The sequence below is a fragment of the Rattus norvegicus genome, chromosome 4 (assembly GCF_021556685.1).
Source record: "Rattus norvegicus strain SHRSP/BbbUtx chromosome 4, alternate assembly SHRSP_T2T, whole genome shotgun sequence".
Taxonomy (NCBI): domain Eukaryota; kingdom Metazoa; phylum Chordata; class Mammalia; order Rodentia; family Muridae; genus Rattus; species Rattus norvegicus.
This window is the reverse complement of record NC_141537.1, coordinates 117,326,445-117,351,853: the sequence shown is the minus strand read 5'-3', so window position 1 is coordinate 117,351,853 and position 25,409 is coordinate 117,326,445. Positions and strand designations below refer to the sequence as shown.

The window sequence follows — 25,409 nt, the reverse complement described above, 5'->3', positions numbered from 1 at the left end:
TATGACTCCAACACTACAGTGACGTCAAGGGTCCCTTTTCATAAAGAATATTTCACGAGCGACTCTGGAAAATATGTGCAGAGATAATGGGGAGACACTAAGACCATGGGGGGACTGGGTGGGGGTGGTGGGTCCTGGACCCATTGCCATGCTGTCACTGACCTCACCTCTAGGCTGAGGACTATCGGCCTTCCGTGAGCTTCTTACACCAGAGGCTTGTGTATGGGGATGTGGGTCAGCTGAGAGAGTGCTCCTGTTTCAAGCACTAGAGCCGGGCTTCAGTTCCTAGCACTACTGAAATCTGTCCTGGTGTTTGCCTGCACTGGGAGCTAGTGGCAGGAGCATAAGTTCAGGATCCTCCAGGGCTGCCTAGGTTACGTGGTCTAGCCTGGGTCACATGAGTCTCTCTTTTGGTATACTATGTAAAGTATGTGTTGTTTCAAAAGGGAGTTTTCCATGCCTTAACCACATTTCCTTTTTTCTAGTTGCAGGACTGCGGCCATGTCCCCACCCTGAGCAGCATGGGGACCGTCTCAGATTTGTGATGAGTGGAATCCTGCACACCTTCATCAGTGTGTGTGTGTGTGTGTGCGCGTGTGCGTGTGTGTGTGTGTGTGTGTGTGCGTGCGCGTGTGCGTGTGTGCAGACTTTGTGTGTATGTGAGTTTGGTGTATGTGTGTGGGGGGGATAGTGTAGATATCTAAGTATATGTTCAACCTATGTCATATGTGTCACATCTGTGTCATGTATGTTCACTGGTATGTATGAATGGCACATGTGCTCATTCACAGAGTCCAGGAAGACACTTATTGTCCTCTATTGATGAACCTTACTTCAGAGTAGAACAGGGTGTTAGGAGCTCATAGTAACTAGAAGTTGATATTGGTAGATGGTATTTTTGCTAAGAGGTTAAGATGGGATTTTGTGTCTGGGAACCAGTAAGGACCCACTGCTCAGCTGCCTTGTCTGCCTCAGGATGCCTGAGGATGCTCACAAAACAACTGAAGGACAGAGGACTCAATAGATCCCAGACATGGGCCGTAGTCTGACTCTGCTCAGAGGGTTTCTGTGAGAGACAAAGTCTTACCTAAAAAGTAAGGCGCAGAACTTAAAGCCAACTGACAAACACGTAAAGTGAAGTTCCTGACTCAGGTGAGCTTCACTGATGTTCCACAAACCGCAGTTTCAGGGTGGCGTCTCCATAGGTAAGATGCTTGACAGTAGCCCGGTACCCCAGCACCATGGAAACTGGGAAAGAGATCGGTGTTTATCAGAGAATATCCTGTTGATGGGTATGCTCTGCTGGGCTCCCAGAAGAACCTTTGAGGATGCTGTTTAGGGGCTTAAGCCCTTAAAAGTGTTGACCTTTGCACTTTGGTGATCACGGACTGACTATTGAAGCTCCAGAGTATCACAGGTATGATAAGGATTTCCGGAACAGAGGGGACCCCCTCACAAGCTCTGTGAGACAAGAGGAGATGACTGCAGCCCTGTGGTCTGCATCAGGGTTGTCTTATGTAAAACTGCATGAGGCAGCCCTCTTCCCCTCCTCGTACTCCACGTCAGCCCTTCAGATTGTCCAGTCCTGCAACCATGTTGTCCTGATGACCATCATCCTGACTGAGCACTGTGACCGCTGATCACAACACAGTACACCATGAAAATCTGTCTGGCCTAGAGAGGGTCTGCTTCCTGAACATGTTTCCCGGAAGTCTGGGGTTGCTTTGAAGTTGTAACGACCTCACTGCTGAAGGCAGTGCTTGCTTCTGCCCAGCAACAAAGTTGGTGTTCTGCAAGGGGATGACGACAAATTCAGTGTCAGCGGCGGACTACAGTAAGAAGCTCACTGTGGGCTCTGAGTGGGTGCAGTCTCTTCACCGCTTCTGCTAATGATGGCCCTGCCTAGAAGTGAAGCTGCCCAGAACACAGCCATTCTCCATAAAGTTCACGGAAACTCTTATTTACTAAGTGTACTTTGAAACAGACTCGCAGTTTCTTAACACCATCTAATTCTACAATAAAAGTTGCCTGGTGTGTCGTGCTCCTGAGTCTTCGCTCTGATCCGGCGTCATAGACATTAACTGAGAGGTGTGATTGACAGCAGTGAGGATTAGCGAGGTGTTGGAGGCGACCTTGTCCTAGTTGCTCATCTATTTCCCCTTACCTCATTTTCCCCTTTTCTGTCTTTATTGTCTTTGTTGTTTATTGTGACTGGATCTCAATGTGAAGCAATTTCTGGCCTGCAGCTAGCTAGCACAGGCTGGCCTGGGACTTACAAAGATTCTTGCCTCCCAAGACTGGGATTAAAGACTTTTAATTCCCATGGCTCTAGACTTTAAAATTTATTGTCTTGCATGTCTATTATATAGACACACACAGAGACAGACAGACAGACACAGACACACTTAATGTATTTCAGAAGTGAGCTATTGTGTGGTTGATGAGGTTGCTGTGAATTGAACTCAGGACCTCTGGAAGAACAATCAGAGCTGAGCCATCTCTCCAGTCCCAATGTATTTTGATCACATTTGCTCACTACCGTCTTATATCCTCCTCCAACGCCTTCTGAAACCTCTATTACCAACTCTCTCTCTCTCTCTCTCTCTCTCTCTCTCTCTCTCTCTCTCTCTCTCTGTGTGTGTGTGTGTGTGTGTGTGTGTGTGTGTGTGTGTGTGTGTGTGTGTTCCTGTGTGCATGTGGGGTTCAGGATAGCTTGCAGGAATCATTTCTCTTGCAGGAATCATTCCATCATGTGGGATCCCTGGATTAAACTCTGCTAGTCATACTGGGTGGCAAGGGTCTTTCTTATCCCATCATGCCGGCCCCCCTTTTTTATGTTTTAACAACCCATCAAGTTTAATTGTGGTTTTTTGCATGTTCATGCTTGTGGGGTTCTATTAGATCCTAGGCAACTTTCCAGTCTCTACACCCCTAAAGAAAAATGACTCCTCTCTCCATGAATGCTGGGATTCGGAAGGGCTCCACCTTGTGGGATTTTAGTGGAAGTAACCACGGCTGCTGGGCTTTCATGAGTGCAGTGGCTTCTACCTGTGCAGAAGAGAGGCTGTCACAGCACTCCTCCCCAGCATCCATCTCTTACATTGTTTCTGTGCCATTTTACAACATGCACCCTGAATGGTGAGGTGTGTGCATGTGTGTGCGTGTGTGTGCGTGTGTGTGCGTGTGTGTGCGTGTGTGTGTGTGTGTGTGTGTGTGTGTGTGTGTGTGTGAGAGAGAGAGAGAGAGAGAGAGAGAGAGAGAGAGAGAGAGAGAGAGAGAGAGAGATGTCTCATTTGGGGCTTATCAGTCAATATTTGTTCTCAACCCTTTAACAAGTAACGAATCTATACATTAACCACTCCCTGAGCAGAAGCAGCTTCTCCGATCTGGGAAAGCAGCACTCATCCATGGACACACATATTTAGGAAAAGAAGCTTCTCCGATCTGGGGAGAGCAGCACTCATCTATGGGCACACATATATAGGAAGCAGTTTGTTCCTCCCTGGGCCTTGAATCCTTTTCAGAGTTCCGGATGGCATCCAGCTTCATGGTTCAGTTGTCTAGACACATCCACCCCGCTAAGGCCACCTGTTGACTCCCCGAGAACAACAGCTAGGACGGTGTTCGAAGCTGAAGTCAACACTGAACTTTTCTTTATGAACCGAGCTGGTGTTCCAAGGTCGTCAGTCATTCCTGCCTGAGAAAGATGAGCTCTCACCCATCTCGGCAGTCAACACTCAACAAATGGATCTTACATGGGAGCCATCCTGACAACCAACCCTAACTACAGCACGCCGTGTTCTTACCACTGGCCCGGTGGATGTCTCCGACCACATGAGTACAGGAAGTCCAGCAGTAGGTGTCCTCTCTGCGCATACTCCCATTCCACCCGCTCCCGCCCCAGAAACCCTCTTCTTTCCACTTCTTCCATTCTGCCCTTCCCTACCATGCTCTCCCCTGCTGCTGGCTGGTCCGGCCTTGGTGAAGACAGAGCTGATTTCTCTTCACATTAGAGCTGGCCCTGGAGACACAGATATCCCTCCCCTGCTGCCGCTCACCACGCTGCTGCCCAGTGCAGAGCTTTAGGAGCGGTTGCTCTGTTGGTACAGGACTGGGCTGAGCATCCAAGGTCATCACTTGTCCATGCTCCCAGATAAACAGATCGGGAGAAAGAAACCCTTTTGCTTTGCAGTGCTCTCCAGAGCACCATTTACTTTGAAGACAGTGTGCGTGTGGCCTCTAAGGAAGGCTTGGTGCTGACAATTGGGCTCACTTGTGAGGACCAGAGTTTGGATCTCAGAACTCACACTGCCCTGTACTCCCTAGTTCCTGGGGATCTAACTCCCTCTGGGACCCTCAGCTGTCACCAGGAATGCACATACCTACACGCAGGCTGAACACAGAGAAAATAGTCTTCTAAAAAAAAAAACCAAAAACAAAAAAAAAAAAAAAAAAAAAAAAACAAGAAAAATAGAGACCCATAAGCACAGGACTCTGGAAACGTTTCTGCACACAGGTCTTGCTAGGTGTGCTCAGGCTTGAGGCAGATCCCTCCTCTGGATTTCCCAGCACTGGGGCACTGACAGCAACTCCAGGAAGGAGACCTGGAGAATCTGGAGTTCCTGTGGAAGTTGAATGTGCCTAGCTAGCCTGAGGCAGCAAGACAGTGCAACGAGTGGAAATTTTCTCCTAGTGCATGTGGGATTTCCCCCTCAGCCTTCAGCTGTTCCAGGCTGGCACCAGACAAAGCACAATGGCACCCATTCTGTGGGCTCTGCAGTCCTGGGGCAGCAGGCAGAGGGCCTGAGGAAGGAGGTGGGACACAGGAGGCCATTTCTGTTCTTGCCATTGTTCATTGTCCCGAGGCACAGCCCCCTCAGGCCTCGCTCACTTACTAGCTCTGGGATGAACTTTGTCTATGTGTATATATTCTTGGCTGAGGTAAACACAGAATTTAAATAGTGTTTTTGAATCATGGGATGAGGAGATTCAGTGATGAAGTGTGGGGAAGTGTCCTGGGCTTCATGTTGTTTTAGGGTTAGAAGGTGGCTAATATCTTCTCCTTTGTTTTCACTGAGGCCTGTGGCAATTAGGTAACTCTCCAGAAGACAAAAAAACAAATGGCTTGCTGGGTGTGCTGGCTCAGTCCTGCAGTCCTGGTACTCGGGAAGAGAGGCCTTGGGGAGGGGATGCTTTCTTGAGGTCGGAGGACAACTCTGGAGTCATTTCTCTTTATCTACATTTACATGGCTCCAGGAACCGATGGGGGGTTTGTCAGGATTTCACAAAGTTTAGGGGGGAAAATGTATACTGTTCTGCTTTGGAAGCCTCAGGCCTCCCTGACTAAAAGTGCAGATGGGTTGTCCCAAATGGGGACTGGAATTTTTCTGTGATAGTACCATGCAGGTGTTCTCTCAGGTGGATCTTCCCGTTTGCTTTCTGGTAAGACACCCCATATGCAGCTCGACAACTCCATTCCTGTTTTAGTATATGGATCACACTGGTCTTGAACTCCCAATGAGGACAGCTGGCATATTTGAAGAAAGGGTTCTATATTCCTTCTGCCAGCCTATGTCCCGCCCCACCCCCAATTACTCCATACTCTAGCTTTGTGCTACACTTCTCAACCAATCAGGCACAAGACAATCCCTACCTCTGTGCCTGCACCACACCCAGTGGAGGGATCCTTCACTGGCTATACTGCTGCACAGCCTGCGAGCCTCTCAGCACAGCCTCTTCCAGGAGACAGGGGTGAGGAGGCTGGGCTGCAGGTGGGAGGAGGGAAGGTCCATGCCCCAGAGGAATGACTCTGTCGGTTCATTCTGCAGCACAAGGCTGAGCACTGCAGTGTCTACTTCCCAGCCACTTCTCCCCTCACTCCTCTGTGTGACCCAAGCAGTTGTGCTCTTTACCATTTGGTGGTGTGCATTGTTGTGGGCATGGGAGCACATGTGCCCAGCATGTAGTCATGGAGGTCAGAGGACAAACTCGGATGTTGCTTTTCGGGCACCTTCCAATTTCTGAGACAAGGTCTCTCCATGGCCAGAAATGTTGCCACATGGGCCAGGTTAGACATGGTGCCTGGCTTTTCTGTAACACTCAGAGATCCAGACTCAATCTTCAGGCTCCTGAGGTTGAGTGCTTTTCTGATTAAGCCTTCTCCTCAGTCCCCTATTGCCTTCTGAGCCTCCCCCAAGTCCTGCCTTTCTTGCAGTCTTCCCTCTCAGATCTTCTGCAGATCTCAGGGTGGCAGTCTAGGTCCTCCTCACACTGTCTCCATGCACCTTTCATCGCACCCCTGGAAAAGTCACCTGCACAGTCGTGCCCCTCAGCCATGGCTCGCCCAGCTCTGAGAGCCTTCTCACAGGTGTTCCGGCCACCATCTGCCCAGGCCATGTTCATCTGGACAACAGCAGAGCTCCTGCATTGTCTGGTTAGAGACCATCTTTGCCATCAGAGTCAATTTACCTCATGGGGTAAGGGGGCTGGGTGCAGCTCCACCTGAGTCTCTGTAGCTGGGAGAGCCAGCTTCTCCTGTCTGTCTACTCCTCTGTGGGATGGCAGGAGCTGGAGAAGACCCTTGTGAGGTCTCTGGGAATTGGAGCCACTGCATAGAGCCCTGCCTAGGGGTACATGAATGTGATTCCCATCTTGGGAGTTGGAGGCAGAAGAATTGGGAGTTTGAAGTCATCTTTCATGGCAGCAAGTTCAAGGCCAGACTATATGAGGCCCTCTCTGTAAAGACAAGTCAATATAGGATGGATTTGAATCAAACTCTTCACATAGATCCCGTCACTCACCTGTCCTGTGCTCACTGTGCTGAAGATAGGCTTTCTGACTCCTACTCACTCCACAGAAAGCTCTCTCTAGCCTGGCTCTCAGCAGGTGGGGAGATGATGCTTCAGAGCTTTAGAATGAGCACACCGCTGAGTCCAGGCTTCTCCGATCCCTGTCCTATGCGGTGTCTCCCAGCCCTGCCTGAGTGGCAACTCCTCTGTGGTCAAAGCACACACAGGGCCCTGTACTGCATTTTCTTGTGACTCATGGCTCTGAAGGCCCTTGTGGGGGAAGTGATCTCTGGGTGTTCCCTATGGAGGAGACCAGGGCCAGCAACTGCATGTCTGTCCCCTTCTCTGTTTCTGTGGAGATGCTCTATTGACCCGCTGTGAAGCTGCTGTGTGGCCAAGACAGTCACCCCAGCTTACATCTGGTGAAGGTGCAGGAAGGGCAGGCAGGGAGAGAAGACTGCATGCCTTCCAACTCCCTGGGTGAACAATCAGCTCCCCTATTTTATCCCACTTTTATTTCTTTTCCTACCCCATAAAGGTGTGAGTCGATCTTCATGTGACTCCAGTACACATGGGCCTGAGGCAGGAGGATGATTTGAGCCCAGAATTTCAGACTTAGACTAGGCAGTGCTGGATGGAGTCTCAAATAGTGGAAGTGGCTGGTAAGTCAGGAAAAGAAACACACTGTAGCAAGTGGCAGGTGCAGCCTGAACCACACGAGCTTCGGGCTCAGAGGCTCCTTGCCCTTGTGCTGGCAACTTTGCAGCCGGATGGGGTTGTCTGGGAGAAGAATCCAGGATTTCACCAGTGCTAGGCAAGTAGTCTACATCTGAGCTACATTTTGCCAGCTTCCTTTTAAGTGTTTACAAAGTGTGTAAATGTATCTGTATCTGTGTATACTGCTGAGTACAGCCAGAAACTCAGATCTATGAAGTCAGAACTTTTGATACAGATAGCTCACTGTTTAGGGATGAAGGGAAAAGAAAAGCTCCCCAGTGAGTTCAGCTTGTGTGCAAGCCTTCAAACTTACGCTGTGACCCAGTGTTCGCCACCAGCGTGTAGCAGCTATTGGGATACTCTCAGAGAACGCACAGGTCTATAGCATTGAGGCACAATACCTGCGCATGGTGGGTCCTCCTGGCCCCTCCTCCTGGTGCTCACAGTCTCTTTCTCTGGACTGCCTTTTGCAAACCTAGAGAATGAGACAAGCATAATGCTCTTTGATCAATACCTTCCCAGTGTCCTCCTCTCCACACACGTGGCTCCTTTTTGGCACCTTGGCTAGACCTCCCTCATGTTGAAGGTAGGTTTAAGATCTTGATACACTCAAGGAGAAAGTATGGAGGGTCTGACCCTGGATCTGTGACCATCTAGGCTAGCCCTGTAATGCACAGAGCTCATGAGTGCAATAGCCTGCTGTGTCCAGAAGATGGCAGTCACAGCTCTCCTCCCACCCTCAGTTCTCACTGTCTGCCTGTCACCTCCTCACCAGAGTGCCTGGAGTGGTGCACTTTTGACACAAATGACTTTGTAGCGCCAGGCACTCAAGTTAGGGTTGTGTATTACCAGGGGATTCTGAGACAGCATTTCACCACACACCCAGGCTGGCCTGCTACTCAGGAACTGTGATACCAAGACTGAGTCTTTAAAAAAAAAAAAAGTGGGTTCTAGGAATTGAACTCAAGTCCTCGGGAACATATCTCAATACAATAATATCTATAATAATAAACCAATAGCCAACATTATAATAAATGAGAAAAACTCAAGCCATTTCTGCTAAAATTGGGAACAAGACAAGGTTGTCCACTTTCTCCACTCATTCAATAGTCTGAGGTCTTAGTCACGTCACCAAGACAAGAGAAGGAAATAATGGGGACACAAATTAGAAAGAAGAAATCCAGGTGTCCTTATTTGAGGGTGTGAGTCAATGCACAAGGACCAAATACTCCTCCAGGAAACTGACAAACATTTTCAGCAAAGTTGCAGGATGCAAAATTAACATCAAAACTGGCAGGGTCTGATGCAGAGAGTGCAGCTGGAACTAGTGGGGGACTGTGGAGAGAAAAATCAGTGTGGGAGCAGAGGTCCAGGGCAGTCCCAGGACTTGCCTAAATGGAACTGAACACTTTAATGTGTAAAAACAGAATTTCTACAAAAGCGATTCCACAAGCTGTTGTGTTAAATGTTTAGTCCCTAGCTTAGTTCCATTGGAATATGGTTGGAACTGCTATAGCACCTGTCATTGTGCACGCAGTGATGTTTGGGGTGGAGATGTTTGACAGAGGTCATGGGAACAAGCCCATCTTCTTCCCACCCCCTCACTCTCCCCGTGCTTTGGTACACATCCCGTCTTATCTAACCTAGGCTGACCTCAAGCCTACCACGCAGCCAAACATTACCTTGAGCTTCCTTTTTAAGGCTTTGATCGGTTTTTCCGTGTACATAGTGTATTTTGGTCGTTTTCACGCCTCCTCTCATCCCCTTTCCACTCCAGCCGGCCCTCTTCTTTCCTATTCACACGCCTCCTGCTTTTAGACCCAGCCTGTACTATCAACCACAGAGCATGGAACCCCCCCTTCCCTCTGAAGAGGAAAGAAGAGAAGCCCCCAACTCTGCCATGTGGTTGTCCGTCTGTCTGTGGCATTAGTGACTTCTAAGAAATCAAGGACAGTCCACCTCGGCAAACCCCTTGAGACACAAACCTCCCAAACATTCACAGAGTCCACAGGAACACCTTGGAGGCAGTTTTATCAGATATGACGCTGAACTAAAAAGAAAACCTCGTGAAAGCATCGCATATATTCCACAGACCCACATCCTCCATACATGATCATGGGAAGAATGAACACTTCTGACTATATATACAATGTTTACCATTCGAGGTCTGTGCTATAGTTCTGTCTCTTGTAGCCCTTGGAATCTCATGTAAATTGCTTGCCTCTACTATATTACTTACATTGCTTACCTGATACCCTTATACAATTATAATCTTATATTACCTGCTCATTTATACTAAAGAAGTCCCACATAGATTTTCCTAGGCATCCCCAAAAACTTAACAGCCCAACAAGGAGTATATCTGTAGATTTCCTACCACACAGCCACTCACTCCCCAAGTCATTGGCAACTCAGTCCCGACTCACTCTCTCACTGACACAAGAAGCTCATGAGACCTGCTCGCCGCAGACGCACTACTCAGGGCCTTAAAGCAAAGGGGGTTAATGGTAGGCTGAGCTGCAGGTGCCTGGCCTTGCACTTGAGGCACGGTGTACTTTATCTGCATTTCTCAAGAGCCTTTCTTCACTGCTTCCCATAAAGTCCATCAGGTCAAGCTGGTTTGTGCTGTTATAAAACAAACAGTTCTCACGAGAAGAAAGCGCACAGTACACCTCACTGTGTTGCTTTCCCTAAAGATAGTGATAGAATTGGAATAGCAAAGCATGCATGTAGTAAATTCTAAGTAGAAAATAGTCTTTAAAAGCCAAGTACAAGGTTTTTCCAAGTCCTGTGTTGAGCCTTTGGCTGGCTCATAATGCAACGGCATTACCGGGGAGGGAAGAAACTAGCGAGGGGGGCCTTATAAAAGGCAGTGTGTTGCAAGGGCTGTGCTCTGAAGTGTGGATCTTAATCCCGCCCCTTCCTGTCTCTCGTTTGTCTCCTTCCCAGACTCCTCCTGCTGATGCTCTGTCTCTGCCTCACCACTGGTCCACAGTGATGAGGACAGTGACAGCCTGAAGATCTGCAGCTACAGAACACAGCAAACATCTCCTCCTTAATCACTCATTGAGAAAATGCCTTACAGCTGGGTCCCATGAAGGCATTTCCACAACTGAGGCTCCTTTTTCTGTGATAACTCCAGCTTCTGTCAAGTTGACACACAAAACCAGACAGTACAATTGACCCCTTGTCAACTTGACACACAAACACATCACTATTAAGCCTCAACCCTACTGTCTTATTCATCCCCAAGATCTAAATAACTTTAAGAGTCACACAGTCTTTATATATTAAAAGTTCAATCCATTTAAAATACACAATATCTTTTAAAATTCAAAGTCTTTTTAAAATTCAAAGTCTCTTAACTGTGGAGTCCACTAGAATACTGTCTTCCTTCAAGAGGGAAAAATATCAGGGCACAGTCACAATCAAAAGCAAAATCAAACTCCAACCATCCAATGTCTGGGATCCACTTACAATCTTCTAGGCTCCTCCAAGGGCTTGGGTCACTTCTCCAGATCTGCCCTTTGTAGCACACACCTTGTCTTCTAGGCTCCAGATCCCTTAACACCCAATGGCTCTTCTAGCTCAAAGTTCCAAAGTCCTTCCACAGTCCTCCCCAAAATATGTTCAGGTTGTCACAGGAATACCCCACTTCTGGTACCAATTTGTCTTAGTCAGGATTCCTATTCCTGCACAAACATTATGAAGCAGGTTAGGGAGGAAAGGGTTTATTCAATTTACTTCCATGCTGTTCACCACCAAAGGAAGTCAGGACTGGAGCTCAAACAGGTCAGGAAGCAGGAGCTGATGCAGAGGCCATGGACGGATGGTACTTACCGGCTTGTTTCCCCTGGCTTGCTCAGCTTGCTTTCTTATAGAACACAAGACCAGACCACCAGCCCAGGGATAGCACCACCCACAATGGACTGGGTACTCACCCCCATGATCACTAACTGAGAAAATGTCTTACAGCTGGGTCTCGTGAAGGCATTTCCCACAACTGAGGCTCCTTTTTCTGTGATAACTCCAGCTTGTGTCAAGTTGACACACAAAACCAGACAGTACAATAATTAAGTGCGTACAGTTAAGACAAGGCAGTATCTTTGTTGTTGCTCTTGTTGTTTTAGGCTGCTAAATATGAACTGTGTATAAATGCCTTTGTGAACCATGAAAGTGACCTATCATCTACATGCATGCTAATGGAAGGCATAACATGAGAAAACATGTTAAGATTCCCTCTCTGGTGTGCAGATTTCACTGCCATTTCTGGGCCCTCTTGCTGTGTAAAGAACATCAAATTGCCAACTCTGAAAAATACAAAAGGAAGCAAGGTGAATTGGTTCATTTCCCAAGTAAAACAAAACAAATCCACCCAAATCCCTTTTTTTTTTCCTGGGCCTGTACTTTACCTGACCTTCACTAACGTTCTCTTTCTTTGACTCTCTAGTTTTTGCCTGATCTTGCACCCAAGCATGCTACAGAATGCCAGAGGGTCAAGATTCCATGCCGGCAGTTTGCAGGCTGATGTAAGCTTGTTATAACTGCCATACCAGCTATGGCCAGGAGCTGTAGCTGGGCTGGTGGCCCATGCCTGTGATCCCAGCACTTATGAGGCTGATACAGAAGAATCGCCCATGTGTCTGTTGCTTGCCCAGCTACCTGGTGAGTTCCAAACCACACTGGACTGTGAGTGAGACTCTGTGTCAAAAGGGGAGAAAGGAGAGAAGCATCTTCAATGCTTTTCAAGCATGAAAGCTCCAAACAGTGGGATGGCCTAAGGAATGAAGGCATCAGACAGAGTATGGGCAGAATTCAACCCAGAGGGAGGAAGGCTTGCATTAGGTTGCTTCTGCCTCTCTACGGATTGCTTCTGGTGGGTGCAGTTCATTTTCAAAGCATCTGGATATGGAGAAGAGCCCTGCTTCTGGGAGTTGACAGGGAATATTGTATTTATGAGTTTAAGAATGAAAAACAGGTGGAGAGATGGCTAAGAGGTAAAGAACACTGGATGCTCTTCCAAAGGTCCTGAGTTCAATTCCCAGCAACTACACAGTAGCTCATAACCATCAATAATAGGACCTGAGGTTCTCTTCTGCAGGTGGATATGCAGATAGAACCCTCATACTTTTTTTTAAACATGCAAAACAAAGGCTTTTCCAACAAACATTTCCCACAATAATAGAAAGAGTGGAAGAGAAATAAATGCATGCCCAACCTTTCTAGCCCAGTGTAAGGAAGGTAGTTATTATGAAGAAAACAGAAGATAAGAATGTTGGACCACATTGTTCCGAGAGGTGTGAGAGGTGCACCAGACCACCTTCCCCCCACTCCTGACCCACTTTAAAGATATAAAAATATCTCTTTCATCTCATTGTTTGGTCCCTGAAAAATGCCAGCAGTTCATTGATCTGCTAATTCACTCTAGTGGTCTTCCTTGATATATACTAATGTCACCTGTTAGAAGGGCGGAGAACTGATGCAACTGACTAATACCTTTATTAATGAACAATTAAAAGAAACATTGCAAAGCTCTCCCATCATGTCTGGCTTAAGCATTTTTTTAACAAGACAAATAACACACTGAAGATCTTTCCAACGAGTGTAGGAACTTACTTCCCTAACTAGTTTGTTCTTGGTTATAGGAAAAGCCTGTCTTCAGACAACATGGAACTTAGAACCACAAGCCCGTCCCGATGTTGCAATAAGTTTGGCCTTTGGAGATTGGAGCCAGTTCACTGAGGTGTGTTCTACAGCTGGAGATGAGTATCGGGTATAAAATGCACAGGCAATAATTGGGGGCAAATTTTAAGTCTTGGTGGCTTTTCCTGTGTTTGAACCAGTAAACTCGACATCTCCCCCACCCCTGAGTGGTGATGTCTTTCTACCTTTTCGTCTCTTTCAGTCGCAGTGAGCTCACAGCAAAGAGGTCAATGCTGTGACCAGCTAGTTCTCTTTAGAACGCACTGCACAAACATGCTCCTCCTCAAACTGGCTCACTCCTCAGCAGGGTCTAAGACAGGCTTGTGCAGTGCTGTGGTGCAGGGAACAGCACGGCCTGGTGGGTTTCCTTCTGTATCTCACAACTGTAGCCTTTCAGAGCAGGAACTGAGGTTTCCTTCCTCAACGTTCCTCAAGCACTCCTGCAGACTTAGTATGATAGACACCTACTAAAGTCATGAGTGCACCCCATCTTCATGAGTGCACCCCATCTCAATGCCTTCTGCTCCTGGCTCTGATTGCCTCGTAGAGAAGATCTGGCCCCAAGAACAAAATGATCAGCCTGTCATCTCCACTTTTCACAGTTGATTAGTCCACCCCTGCCATCCTGGGGACCGTGAGTGAGACAGACGACCTTTCCCTCAGTGCACATCCAAGAATGTGTATTGAGTTTGGGACCACAAGTCATGGAGACGGAGCTAAGTAAGTCAGAAAATCTCCCTTCTCCTGAGAAACCGTATTTTAGGAGAATCCTACAGGACTGAGGACTATGAAGAGAGCTAAAGCAGAGCCAACATGGGCTAGTGAGAAGGGTCAGAGGGTAGAGGCACTTACTGTCAGGGCTGATAGCCTGAGTTCTGTCCCCAGAAGCCGTCCCACAAGTTGTCCTCTGACAATCACCATTCTGTGGCATGCTCCCCACTCCCACTTCCACACAGCCTCACCGACCGCATCAACACACACACACACACACACACACACACACGCATACGCACGCGAGCGCGCGCGCACGCACACACACACACACACACGAAAAAAATGTATGATTAAAAAGCAAAAACAAGACTGACTGGCAGAGGGTGTCTGCTTAGTTAGGTAGTCAGTGATGTTTTGTTTGAAACAGTGATGTCAGCTCGGCTGTGAATGACAAGACAGATAGCTATCCCCCTTGAAATATTAAATTGCTATTATTCTGATGGCAGAGCCATTGACAGAAAACTCAAGCTTCGGAACCCGACCCTTGGAGGCTCTCTGAGAGCCAAAATGCATAAGTGGGCTGGACTTAGGCCCCCGCACATACGTAGCAGATGTGCAGCTCGTTCTTCATGTGGGTCCCCCAACGACTGGAGTGGGGGCTGTCCCTAAAGCTGTTCTCTGTCTGTGGATTCCGTTCCCACAACTGGGCTGCCTTCTCTGGCCTCAGTGGGAGAGGATGAGCCTAGCCCTGCAGAGACTGGACGTGCCACGGGGGACGGAGGGAGGGCGGTATAGCCAGGGGTGGGAGGGATTATGCGGGTGAGGGGGAGGACTGGCAAGAGTGGGGGAGTTCAACGATAAGGATGTAAAGTGAATAAAAAAATAAATGGGGGGAAAAACATACTGGTTTGTGCTGCTTGTGCTGCAGTTCCCTCTTTCACTTGGTTTCCTTTTCTTCCTGGTTCGTTTTTCTTTACCTAAACGACTGCTGCAGCGCTCGCTCTCATTGGTGGAAGATTCCAGCCCCACCCACCGTTTCTCCACACCAAGTCCTAAATCCTTGGAGCGTAATTGAAGGAGTGGCGAGAGTGGGCGTGTCATCGGAGGTGACGTTTCCGGAAGCTCCGACTGTCATCCTTCAGGAAAGGTGGGAAGGGTCCCGGGAATGCTGCGGGACTGGGGATCCTGGCGCGGTGGGACCCCGCGGGGAGAGGCCGTGTGTGTGGGGTCCATGTCCCTGGCCCCGGCCGGCCGCGCGCGAGCTCCGGGATGGCCCTGTCTTCAGGGCTGGCTCCTGACCAGCCAGGCCTGTTCTCAACACTCCTTGCATTTTCGAGAAAACTGAGTGCCTTCTAGATGGGCGCTGCCAGCAGTTACTGCTGGATCCCTCTCCGATGCACAAGCTCGGCAGGGTTGCTGAACCCTATGTTGTCCCGAACCACTCGATGGCTTCTGGGGGATAGTCCCTTCTTTACCCACAAGTGCCTCTCTCTCGAGGTGCCTGGCATCCCATTCCAATGAGCTACTCTGGGCTGTGCCCAGTTCGGCGGTTAGGGACACGGGCAGGTTTATACTCACAATGCTCCCACACCCCTAGCAGCCCCCAACTTTTACTAGAAAAGGGAGTTTAGTGGGGAAACTTCATGGACAAAATGCCACCCCAAAGTTAAAGCAAGCTAAGCAGAATTGGCCTAGAGAAAAAAATCTCTGAGGACAGGTGAGTAGAACTCAGAAAAACAACAGCTAAACGAACCACTGTAATCTGCGGTTCCGGGGGTTAGGGGGTGGGGGACAGATGGGAATCCTGACTGAGGAATAAGGAATAAGATGGAAAAAACAAGACCTCTGAAACCTAAGACGAGTGTATTCTAGAACAGGCTGGCTAGGGTGTGCCGTTATCCAGTGCACATGGACAACCCCATTTCACCCCGGATTATGTGCAATGATGGGGTCACAGAGCCCAGAAGCAACATCTAGGAAGACTGTAAATTCCTGGAGTTTGGGCATCAATGAGTAGGAACTCCTAGAGAGTCCCACCCCAACTGAGGTACTGTCACTCAGCCGTGCAAGCCCTGCTTGGCTTGTGGAGACAAGTATACTTTGATGCTTCCAGGTACTAACTACCTAGCCCCGAAAACGGTGACTGTGATGGACTGAAGTGAAGGGTGGTTTAGTGAGCAGAGTTGGTAATATTCGCCCTAGAAAGGACCCCCTCCCATTAACCTCATGTTCAAATCTGAGGAAGTATATCCTGGTAAATACCACCATTTATTCTCTATGAGATGAAATGGTCAGTGTGAATTCACCAGGCAGTCTTTTTTTTTTAACATTTATTTATTTATTTATTATGTATACATCATACAGCTTTCTGCCTGGCAGGTCAGAAGAGGGCACCAGACCTGATTATAGATGGTTGTGAGCCACCATGTGGTTGCTGGGAATTGAACTCAGGACCTCTGGAAGAGCAGACTGTGCTCTTAACCTCTGAGCCATCTCTCCAGCCCCTCACCAGGCAGTCTTCATGAGGGTGCAGTGAACACACTCTGCCAGGTACTGGGTAAATGGAAGTGGGTATCTGCACAGAGAAATGAGTAGAAGATATTTCTTAGCCCTACGGTGGGCTTCCTACTGAAACTGAGGGAGCCACAGGGCCATCCACAGTGCTGTTAACAGCTGCATTCCTTGCAGGGTCGAATTGCAGGACGAGGGTTTGTTTTTGATTTTTTTTTTTTGTTGTTTTTTGGTTTTTTTTTTTTTGGTTCTTTTTTTCGGAGCTGGGGACTGAACTCAGGGCCTTGCGCTTCCTAGGTAAGCGCTCTACCACTGAGCTAAATCCCCAGTCCCTGTTTTTGTTTTTTTTAACCTGTCAGTCCTCAAATCAAGATCTGGTTGTTCTTGAAGCCAGGAAGGATAATTTGTTGATAAGAGCCATTGTATGTAGTGTTTTATTTTCACTAATGTTTTGTTTGTCCGTTTTGTTTTTGTTTTGAGACGGGGCCTTTCTAAGTAGCCTTGGCTGTCCTGAAACTTGCTATGTAATCTAGACTGGTCTGGAACTCGGAGATCTAACCTGTCTCTGTGATCCTCAAGTAATAGGATTAAAGGTGTGCTACACCATGCCTGCCTCTTTCTAACTTCTTGGGAAGTTTGTGATACGCTCATCCTGTGCTAGACCACTGGGAAGCTGTGACCTTGACGTTGATGTTACCTGTTTTCTCTCTTCTGTCTCAGAACTCATCGGTCCAATGTCTGACCATGCAGATGTGAGCCTCCCACCCCAAGACCGGGTGAGGATTCTGTCGCAACTCGGGAGTGCAGTTGAGTTAAATGAAGACATTCCGCCCCGTCGCTACTTTCGTTCCGGTGTTGAGATCATCCGCATGGCATCCATTTACTCTGAAGAAGGCAACATTGAACATGCCTTTATCCTCTACAACAAGTACATCACGTAAGACACCTGCAGTTCTCTTTTTGGGTCCTGCGACTGAGATCTCTTGTATTCTGCCCCTGTGGTTCTCAGAGTTGCTGACACTAGGGTGCGTGACAATGTCAACCACTGATCGGTTCCAGAGACCTTCCACATGTGAGTTGTCCTTGCCATTGAAAGGCACAGGGACAGAAGGTGGTGTTATTTGAGTTTCATGAGTAGAAGACTTGTTGGTTCTCAGTCTGTGACCACAAGTCCCAGCTGTTAGACAAAGGAGCTGGCCATTAAGCAGGATGTGTCCGCACTGTTGAGTGTCCCGACTGCCCTTTCTCTGCTCGGGCAGGCAGTTACAGGATCACTGCTGGTGTGTAACAGAGCCCAGATTCCTGTACTCATCATGTGCCTTTGGAGTGGCATGAGATAGAGGTTTCCTTCTTAGCCACCACCGTAGTCACAGCCTACAGGAGACGATGGACCATTTGCTGTCCGTGTGACTCAAGCACAGTGAGACCTTTCCTGAGCTGTCCATTCACCATACTTGGGTGGGCAGCATAAATACATGATTTCGAGGCCATCACCAGGGGAACGATTCCCTAAGCTCCAGCGACAGGAGCGGTGTGTGGTCGAGGGAGGGGATGATGTGGCAGAGGTCTTGCTTGTCGATTCTAGTCATAAGTTTAGTACGACGGGACCTGAAAAGTTGCTGGTAACGCAGAGGAGCTTGGGGGCTCAGGAGAGGTCTCCCTGGGATCGTTTCATTGATCTTCACTGGCGCTGGGTGCTAAGTAGGTGCTTCACCCTCCGGCTCTGTCCTACAGAGGAACAAACTGGGACTTAAGGAGGAGCCTGGGTTTCAGTTTGCAGTGACACCTCCACGGTTTTGCAGCTCCTGTTTCAGGTTTCTGTCCAGAGCATGTTTTTTGTTTTTTGTTTTTTGTTTTTTTTCCATTTAGTCTTAGAAAAGGCAGTCTCTAGAGACCATAATAAACCTCCCTCCACTTTCTTCTCCCTACAAGAGACACTCTTACCAGCCCCACGTGTGTCCTCCCAGACACAGGCACAGCAGTCATCTCACACCGAGTTTATCAGTCAGTACACGACTCTCGCTGAGCTTCTCGTCAGTCCCTTCAAGCACGGCTCTGACACTGCAGGGACTGCTTGGTCCTGTCCTTGATCTGAGTGTTGAAGGAGGTTAGCAGCACCCCTGGTTTGTGCCCACTAGGTGCCAGTAGCACCCCTCCTCTAGCTTTGGCAAACTTCAGTGTCTAGATTTTTTCCAGTTATTTTTGTTTGTTTCTTTGTGTACAAGAAAAGATGGCTAGCTAGGTTTGGATCACTAGTTTTACTTTGCCAAACCCTGTTGTAGGCAGGTTGGTGTTTGTTTGCTCGTATGGGGATTTTGGTGTTTTGAGTGTTTTTTGGTTTTGTTTTTCAGATTTTTTTAGGTTTTGGGAGGGGTGGGGATTTTTGGTTTTTAGGGTTTTTTTTTTTTTTTTTTTTTTAAAGACAGGATCTCTCTACATAGCTATGGCTGTTCTAGAACTCACTATATAAATCAAGCTTGACACACAGATGCTCCTTCCCCTTACTACTAGGATTAAAGATGTTCGCCACCACACCCAGCTTAGACAGCTCTTTGTAGAAACTCAGGTAAGATACAAAGTAAAATAATGAGGAAGTCACTGAATGGAGATAAGAATCATGAAAGCGCTGTATTTTTTTTTTTTTTTTTGGTTCTTTTTTTTCGGAGCTGGGGACCGAACCCAGGGCCTTGCGCTTCCTAGGTAAGCGCTCTACCACTGAGCTAAATCCCCAGCCCCAAAAGCGCTGTATTTTTAGGGCGGCAAATTCTAGAGCATGTTTTCCCATAAAGAAAAGATCCTGTGAAAAAGTGGAGGCTAATGGTCCGAAAGAGAGTGTCAACTGTGACAAGCTCCTAAGAAACAGAACCAGATGTATCAATGCTGTTAAGGTCCGTGGAGGGCTGCAGATGCAGCTCAGCGATACAGAATCTGTCCCATGTGGCTCACCCTGGGTCTGGTCCCCAACACCACCACCAACAGTAACAGCCACAATAATAAGACTAACGGATGCTTAAGAAATTGGTTCTTATCTTTTTATTCATGACCTGGTGTTACCCTGAATGACAAATGTCAGTATTAGTGGTGAGGCTAACATGGGGCGGGGTATCTGTCCGTGTCCATGGTGAGCTAGGCCTGGGGCAGAGTTATGGATGGGGGCATGCGTTTCATTTGCTGGATTCGTTGGCTTTAGGATTTGATTTGGGACTGTGTTGTGTTGACTAAGCCTGAAGCCACAGATGCAGCTACCTTCGTTGGTCTGGCACCTGCATTCCACACCCTGATTCTGAGCCTGCGAAATGACAAGCGGGTGGCAGCTGAGAAGTGCTAGCCTGGCGAGGCTCAGACCGGTCTTCACTTACTGTGTTCCTGCCAGTTTACCGGTTACTACAGCTGGGGCGTGGGGGGAGGGGCATGGAGGTAGACATCTACATCGCTGCCCTCCCGCCTCCCCCACTCTTAAGACTCTTGTTCTGGACCTTTCATGGATACTTTAGTTCAGGATTTAAAGGGCATGCCTGTCCTTCCTCCAGGAGCAGTTCAGGCATCTTAATGATGTCAGGCAAATCCCCCCTCCCCCGTGTGGTAGTAGTTTTCCTGCTGAAGGAATGCGTTGCCTTTTGCAGACCCCAGTATAGAAGAAAGATCTCCAGCGTGTGGGATCAGTACATAGTTTCATGGTGAGCACAGACAACACGGCAGGCCGTGGATTCTTCCACAGCTTTTTATGGGCATCGGACGGCTGCACAGAGGAGACTCAGAATATTGAAGCAGCCCTGGTCTGCTGCACCGTGTGAGCCTCTTCCACACCGTGTAAAATCCTCCTTCCGAAAGGGAACCGCCACCAGTGTTGAAGGCATTTACTGGGATTGGGGTTTATAGACCAAAGAAGGCTGGTCCATGCTCAGACTTACTTCAATAAGTAACTTCAGAAACCAGAAAACAGGAGATAAGTGTCCTTAGCGAATCCTTTTATTGGCCGTCCACGTGACTTTCTGAATGAATATACTTGTTCATGATCATTTTCCCTCAAACATTAGAAGGGAGGAACTCAAGTTTAAAAAAAAAATTTAATGTCAGGCTGGTGAGATGTCTTGTGGGTAAAGCACTTGCCATGCAAGTGTGGTCTTTAATCCCTGAAACCTATGTGAAGGAAGAAGGACAGATCTGACTCCACAAGTTGTCCTCTGACTTCCTCACGTGTACTGTGGCACATGAAAGGCCGTGTGTGTGTGTGTGTGTGTGTGTGTGTGTGTGTGTGTGTGTGTGTGTGTATTCTGTTCTAAGCTTGTTCTCTTAGTGATACTGTATTTCCACATGGGGACACATGGAGCCTTCTCAACCCCCAACAGCCTCCTGGATCTCTTCATAGCCAACTGTCTTCCAGTCCCTACTCAGATGTCATCTCTTATGCTTCCCTTAGCTACCCCATCTCCAGTCTCCACCTGTCCCCTTTCCTGTTACTAATAACTTTCCTTGCACTGATTCCTTTTTTAAAAATTGTATGTATTTTTGTTATATGCGGGGGATGTTTTATCTGCATATATGTCCGAACCACATATATGCCTGGTGCAAGAGGAAGCCAGAAGAAGGTGTCATATCCCATGGGACTAGAGTTAGAGAGTGCTGTGAACCTCCATATAAGTGTTGGGAATCCATCCCACCCAGGTCCTCTGGAAGATACGCCAGTACTCTTAACCTTTGAGCCATCTCTCCATCCCCAATGTTTTTTTTAACATACTTTTTTAAAATGTCTGTTCTCCATTGTAATGGGTGCTCTGTCATGAGGAGAAAGCTTGAACGGACCATTTACAATGTATCCCCAGCCCTTGGAGCCCAGCTTGGCACCTTATGAACATGCTCAGTACAGTGTTTTTGAATGAATGAGTTGTTACATTGTTTCACATTTAGACATGTAGTGGTTTGTTGAATTAGCCTGTCTTGGTGGACATTGATGCTTCCCTGCTTTTGTAATTTCATATTGAATCTTCTTGTATGTGTATTTCGGCATGTGCATATGTAGTTATGTTGGTCTTGAGTTCCTTGAGGCCAAGCTGTAGGTTTTGTGCACATGTACGTTGTACGTGTTGAGTAATTGTCTTTCATCTTTTCCTTCCAATAAGGAAAAAGTTGGACCTATGTATAATCTTGATAGCAGTGAGAACACACATTTCCCTACACCCGAGCTTGTGCCAGGCACCAGCCTGCCTCAAGGCCTTTGCCAATCTGATGGTAAAACCGCTACCTCGCATTCACTTAGAACTTCTTTCATCAGGGATCGAGCTGAGTGCCATAGATTCACTGTGTGTCCTTTCGCATTTGTTTCCTGGCCTTCTCGGTGCTCTGCCAGGTGGTTTTCGTGTCTTCGCTTTGATGTATTCGCTTTCTCTAGTCTGCAGCCCATATAACCCCAGACAAAAGCATCCGTCTGTACCACTGCTGTGTCCTGGTGCATCCAGGAAGTCTCCAGCCCTGGTGCTAAATCTCCGAGGTGATTCTCATGCTCATCTTTGTTCCCGTGTCTGCTACTGATGATAGTCATATGCACACATGGCAGGCGCTGGCTGTGTACACCATCCTTTATTTACTTATTATCATCACTGTCATTAGTTAGTAGTCATCATCATTGTCATTGTAGCATAGGGAGGTATGCAGATAGTAGCTTGTTGTATGTATGTTCAGAGGTGAAAGGACAACTTTCAAGTGTCACTTTCTGCTTCTGATGATCAGGCTAGGCTCAGGAATTTTACCCACAGAGCTCTGTGTTGTTTGTCAGCCTCTATTAAATAAGTTAATGATTTGCGTTGAGCTTCCTTCATAGTGACCGAGGCACAGGCTGCATTTGCCTGGAGGTGGTGCACAGCATTCTTCTCTGAAGGATTATGAGTCCCAGGAGAAACTTCTAGAGGTCAAGGTCACGAGAGCAACAGCGGTCGTGGTTTTCTCTTTATTTTATCCCTGGCTGCGGAAGTCTTAGATTCTGATTAGCATTTCTGTTACTGTGATAAGCCACTGACCAAAAGCAGCTTGAGAGAAAAGGATTTATTTAGCTTATAGGAAGCCAAGGGAGGAATTTGAAGAGAAAACCAACAGGAATGCTGCTTACTGGCCTGCTCCCTGGCTCATGCTTATCTACCTTTCTGATGCGGCCCAGGCTCACCTGCCTAGGGATTGCACCACTCACAGTGGACTTGCCCTCCTTCATCCATTACCAGTCAGCACACTTGTCTCATAGACAGGCCTGCCGGCCAGTCTGATGAAAGCAATTCCTCAATCAAGGTTTCCTCTTCCCACATATGTCAAATAGACAACTTAGATTAGCCATCACAGAATGAAGGGTGCTTTATGACAGAGGCCCTTTATGTCATATCACAAGAAAAAAAAAAAACCACCTTTCTCTTCAGAGTTACAATTTGGGCATAGGATGGGCTTTTATTTAAATGAGGTGGGGGGATCTTTTCTTCTATTTTAGACATTCTCACTATGTAGTTTAGCCTAGTTTAAAACCCGCAATGCCTCCTTGGGATTGGAATTCTAAGCATCAATGGAAGCTATGTCCTTCTTGGTCAGTATTTTTTATTGGGGTGGGGGCACCTTCCAATGTGGCGTTCATGGAGGATGGTAATGTACTTGGTGAGGGATTCTCTTCTTCCACCACATGAGTGCTGAGGGTTAAACTCTGGTACCCAGCCTTGGTTGCAAGGACCCTTTACCTACTGAGCCGTCTCAGTCAACCGTCTCAGTCACCCGTCACAGTCACCCGTCAGCTCTCCTTTTTGATGTAGGAATCTGGTGTTTAGTGTTACTCGCTGTTTTGGGAGAAAAGAGCAGGAGGACTTCTATGCAGGAATGAAGCTGGTGGGAGACGAGTCGTGTATGCTGTGCCTGGTCTAACTCCCCAGCACCCCTAGAAACTCTTCTTTCAGTGGCTGCATTACCTCAGGGACATGTGGCATTTTCCGTGTCCCCTAACCATTCTGTTGTGTTTCCTTAGGCTGTTTATTGAAAAACTTCCAAAACACCGAGACTACAAATCGGCCATCATTCCCGAGAAGAAAGACGCGGTCAAGGTTGGTCCTCATTTTCACTGGTGTCTGTCTCTGAGCTCCGCGCAGCATGGAGCAACGGACACGCAGCTGTGGAGCACTCCTCTGCCCATCAGAGCTGGAAAGAGCTGGGCTGCCTCCGCAGTGTGGGGGCAGAGTGGTGGGATAGCAGGATGGAGGGGTTCGAGTCCCGTGTGAGACGACTTACCTTCTTTCTCTCTCCCTCAGCTGACGTTGGAGTGCTCTGGTTCTCAGGTTCGGTTTTGTATTTCAGAAATTAAAGAATGTCGCTTTCCCTAAAGCGGAAGAGCTGAAGACAGAACTCTTGAAGAGATACACCAAAGAGTATGAGCAGTATAAGGAGCGAAAGGTGAGCGCCAAGCACGCGGGCTGCTTAGCCAGCCTGGGTCAGCTGTGCCAAAGCAAATGGAGCCTGTGATTTCAACGGGCTACTTCGTTGTGAGGGGACACAAAGGCCAGTGACTCACAAGAGCCACCGACCAGTAGGGATGTGAAGGTTTCTAACAGATTTGGCCTACGTGTCCAAGAGGGCGACTTGAGGACAGACACCTGTGACCTTTCTGCCATATCTACAGCAAGAAACCTGCCCACCGGGAAGATTCTTCTCAGAGCATAAGGCATTTCAGACCTCAGGAGGGGGAGGTTTAGGTCATGTGCTTATCCCCAGAAGTTTTTTTTACAGTCCTTGACTTTCCCAATGGTATGCAGTAGGTCTTGTTTAGAACAGTTAGTTTCAGCTTGCAAAGAAACGCTTGGGGCCCTACAGTGTTTGCTCGTAGGGCAGAGATACACACTGGAGGGATACCTACATGCTAATGTCTAGCTGTCTGCTCTGCTGTCCTGCACACTGGTGCTGGCAATCAGCAGAGGGATTAATAGCTCTGAGCCATACATTCCTAAGTCATTGAGTGGAAGGGCTCTGTAAATTGGTATTTTTTAGTTTAAATATTACTGTGTTTAAATAACCACCAGAAAAGTTTTGGAGGCACCAAGTTAGAAGGCCTAAGCTTGGATTTTATTTTATAGCCTTGTTTGGGATAGCAGGCGTTTTATATAGACATATCTGAGACTCAGGTATCTGAGACCCAAGTATATCAGATACAGGTAGAGGTTATGTGGCACGGACAGCGAAGGTGCATCATGATTTAAAGTAAAGAATAGGGGTTGGGGATTTAGCTCAGCGGTAGAGCGCTTGCCTAGCAAGCGCAAGGCCCTGGGTTCGGTCCTCAGCTCCAGAAAAAAAAAAAAAATAAGGTAAAGAATAAAGGGCAGTAGAGTGCCACGTGCCCTCGCTGCTTCCACATTACCGTGCTAAAGCACCCGACAAAGCACCCTCAGGGAGAAAGCATGCATTTTAACTCACAGCTCCAGGCACAGCCTACAACAAGACCTTAAAGTAGTTGGCCACATTTCTTCCATAGACAAGAAACAGAGAGGCTCACAGGGTAAAAGATGCTTGCCTCCAAGTCTGACGACCTGAGTTCAATCCCTTGACCTACACAGTAGAAGAAGAGAGCTGAGTCCCATAAGTTGTCCTCTGGACTTCACATATGAGCCTTGGCCTGTGTCCCCAACCCACTAACATAAGTAAATGTAACTTTTGAGATTAGAAAACAAGGGAGCGACATGAATTGTTTGCACTCTGGTGTCCCGCTCCCTCTTGCCATTTCGTGCCTGCTGGGATCCCCTGCATGGAGAGTGGTCCGACTCGTAACTGGGATAGGTCTTCCATGAACCTTGAAGATAGGAACTTTTGCGGTCCTTGAAAATAGGCTTATGGTGGCTTAGTAGAATGTGACTGTATCCCATGGCTTTAAGAGGTTATGGAATGGAACATGAATTCTGGATTGGGAAGTGAGACGGGAGCAAAACTGTCCTTTGGACATCTCTGTAGCGATGCCTTTCTTGTGAG

The 25,409-nt window shown here is 47.8% G+C and overlaps 2 protein-coding genes across 11 annotated transcripts in view; one reads left to right on the top strand and one right to left on the bottom strand.

The window, feature by feature from the left end:
* LOC120102321 (uncharacterized) overlaps window positions 1-15,023 on the bottom strand; it is a 20,665-nt gene extending 5,642 nt beyond the window's left edge. The window contains exons 1-4 of one of the 6 annotated variants that reach the window (XR_015686726.1): window positions 14,827-14,905; window positions 10,983-11,197; window positions 7,907-7,980; window positions 5,536-6,735 (exon numbers count right to left, since the gene is read on the bottom strand). Coding sequence is in view for 1 of the 6 variants with exons in the window: in XM_087659772.1 (XP_087515898.1) it covers window positions 1,160-1,248; window positions 7,907-7,980; window positions 14,827-15,023 (360 nt within the window). In the remaining 5 variants the exon portion in view is untranslated. Of the gene's footprint in view, window positions 1-1,084; window positions 1,249-4,008; window positions 6,736-7,906; window positions 7,981-9,519; window positions 11,198-11,446; window positions 11,816-14,826 lie in introns of those variants that run through there. The other 5 variants (XR_015686722.1, XM_087659772.1, XR_015686725.1 and 2 more) reach the window with 5 other exon arrangements.
* Window positions 12,055-25,409, top strand: part of Stambp (Stam binding protein) — a 27,464-nt gene continuing 14,109 nt past the window's right edge. The window contains 8 exon segments of one of the 5 annotated variants that reach the window (NM_001439648.1): window positions 12,055-12,170; window positions 13,151-13,248; window positions 13,811-13,928; window positions 14,917-15,069; window positions 16,302-16,472; window positions 17,154-17,370; window positions 23,425-23,500; window positions 23,751-23,846. In NM_001439648.1, the coding sequence (NP_001426577.1) occupies window positions 17,168-17,370; window positions 23,425-23,500; window positions 23,751-23,846 (375 nt within the window). In that variant the 5' untranslated portion in view covers window positions 12,055-12,170; window positions 13,151-13,248; window positions 13,811-13,928; ... (1 more) ...; window positions 16,302-16,472; window positions 17,154-17,167. 5 annotated transcript variants of the gene reach the window in all.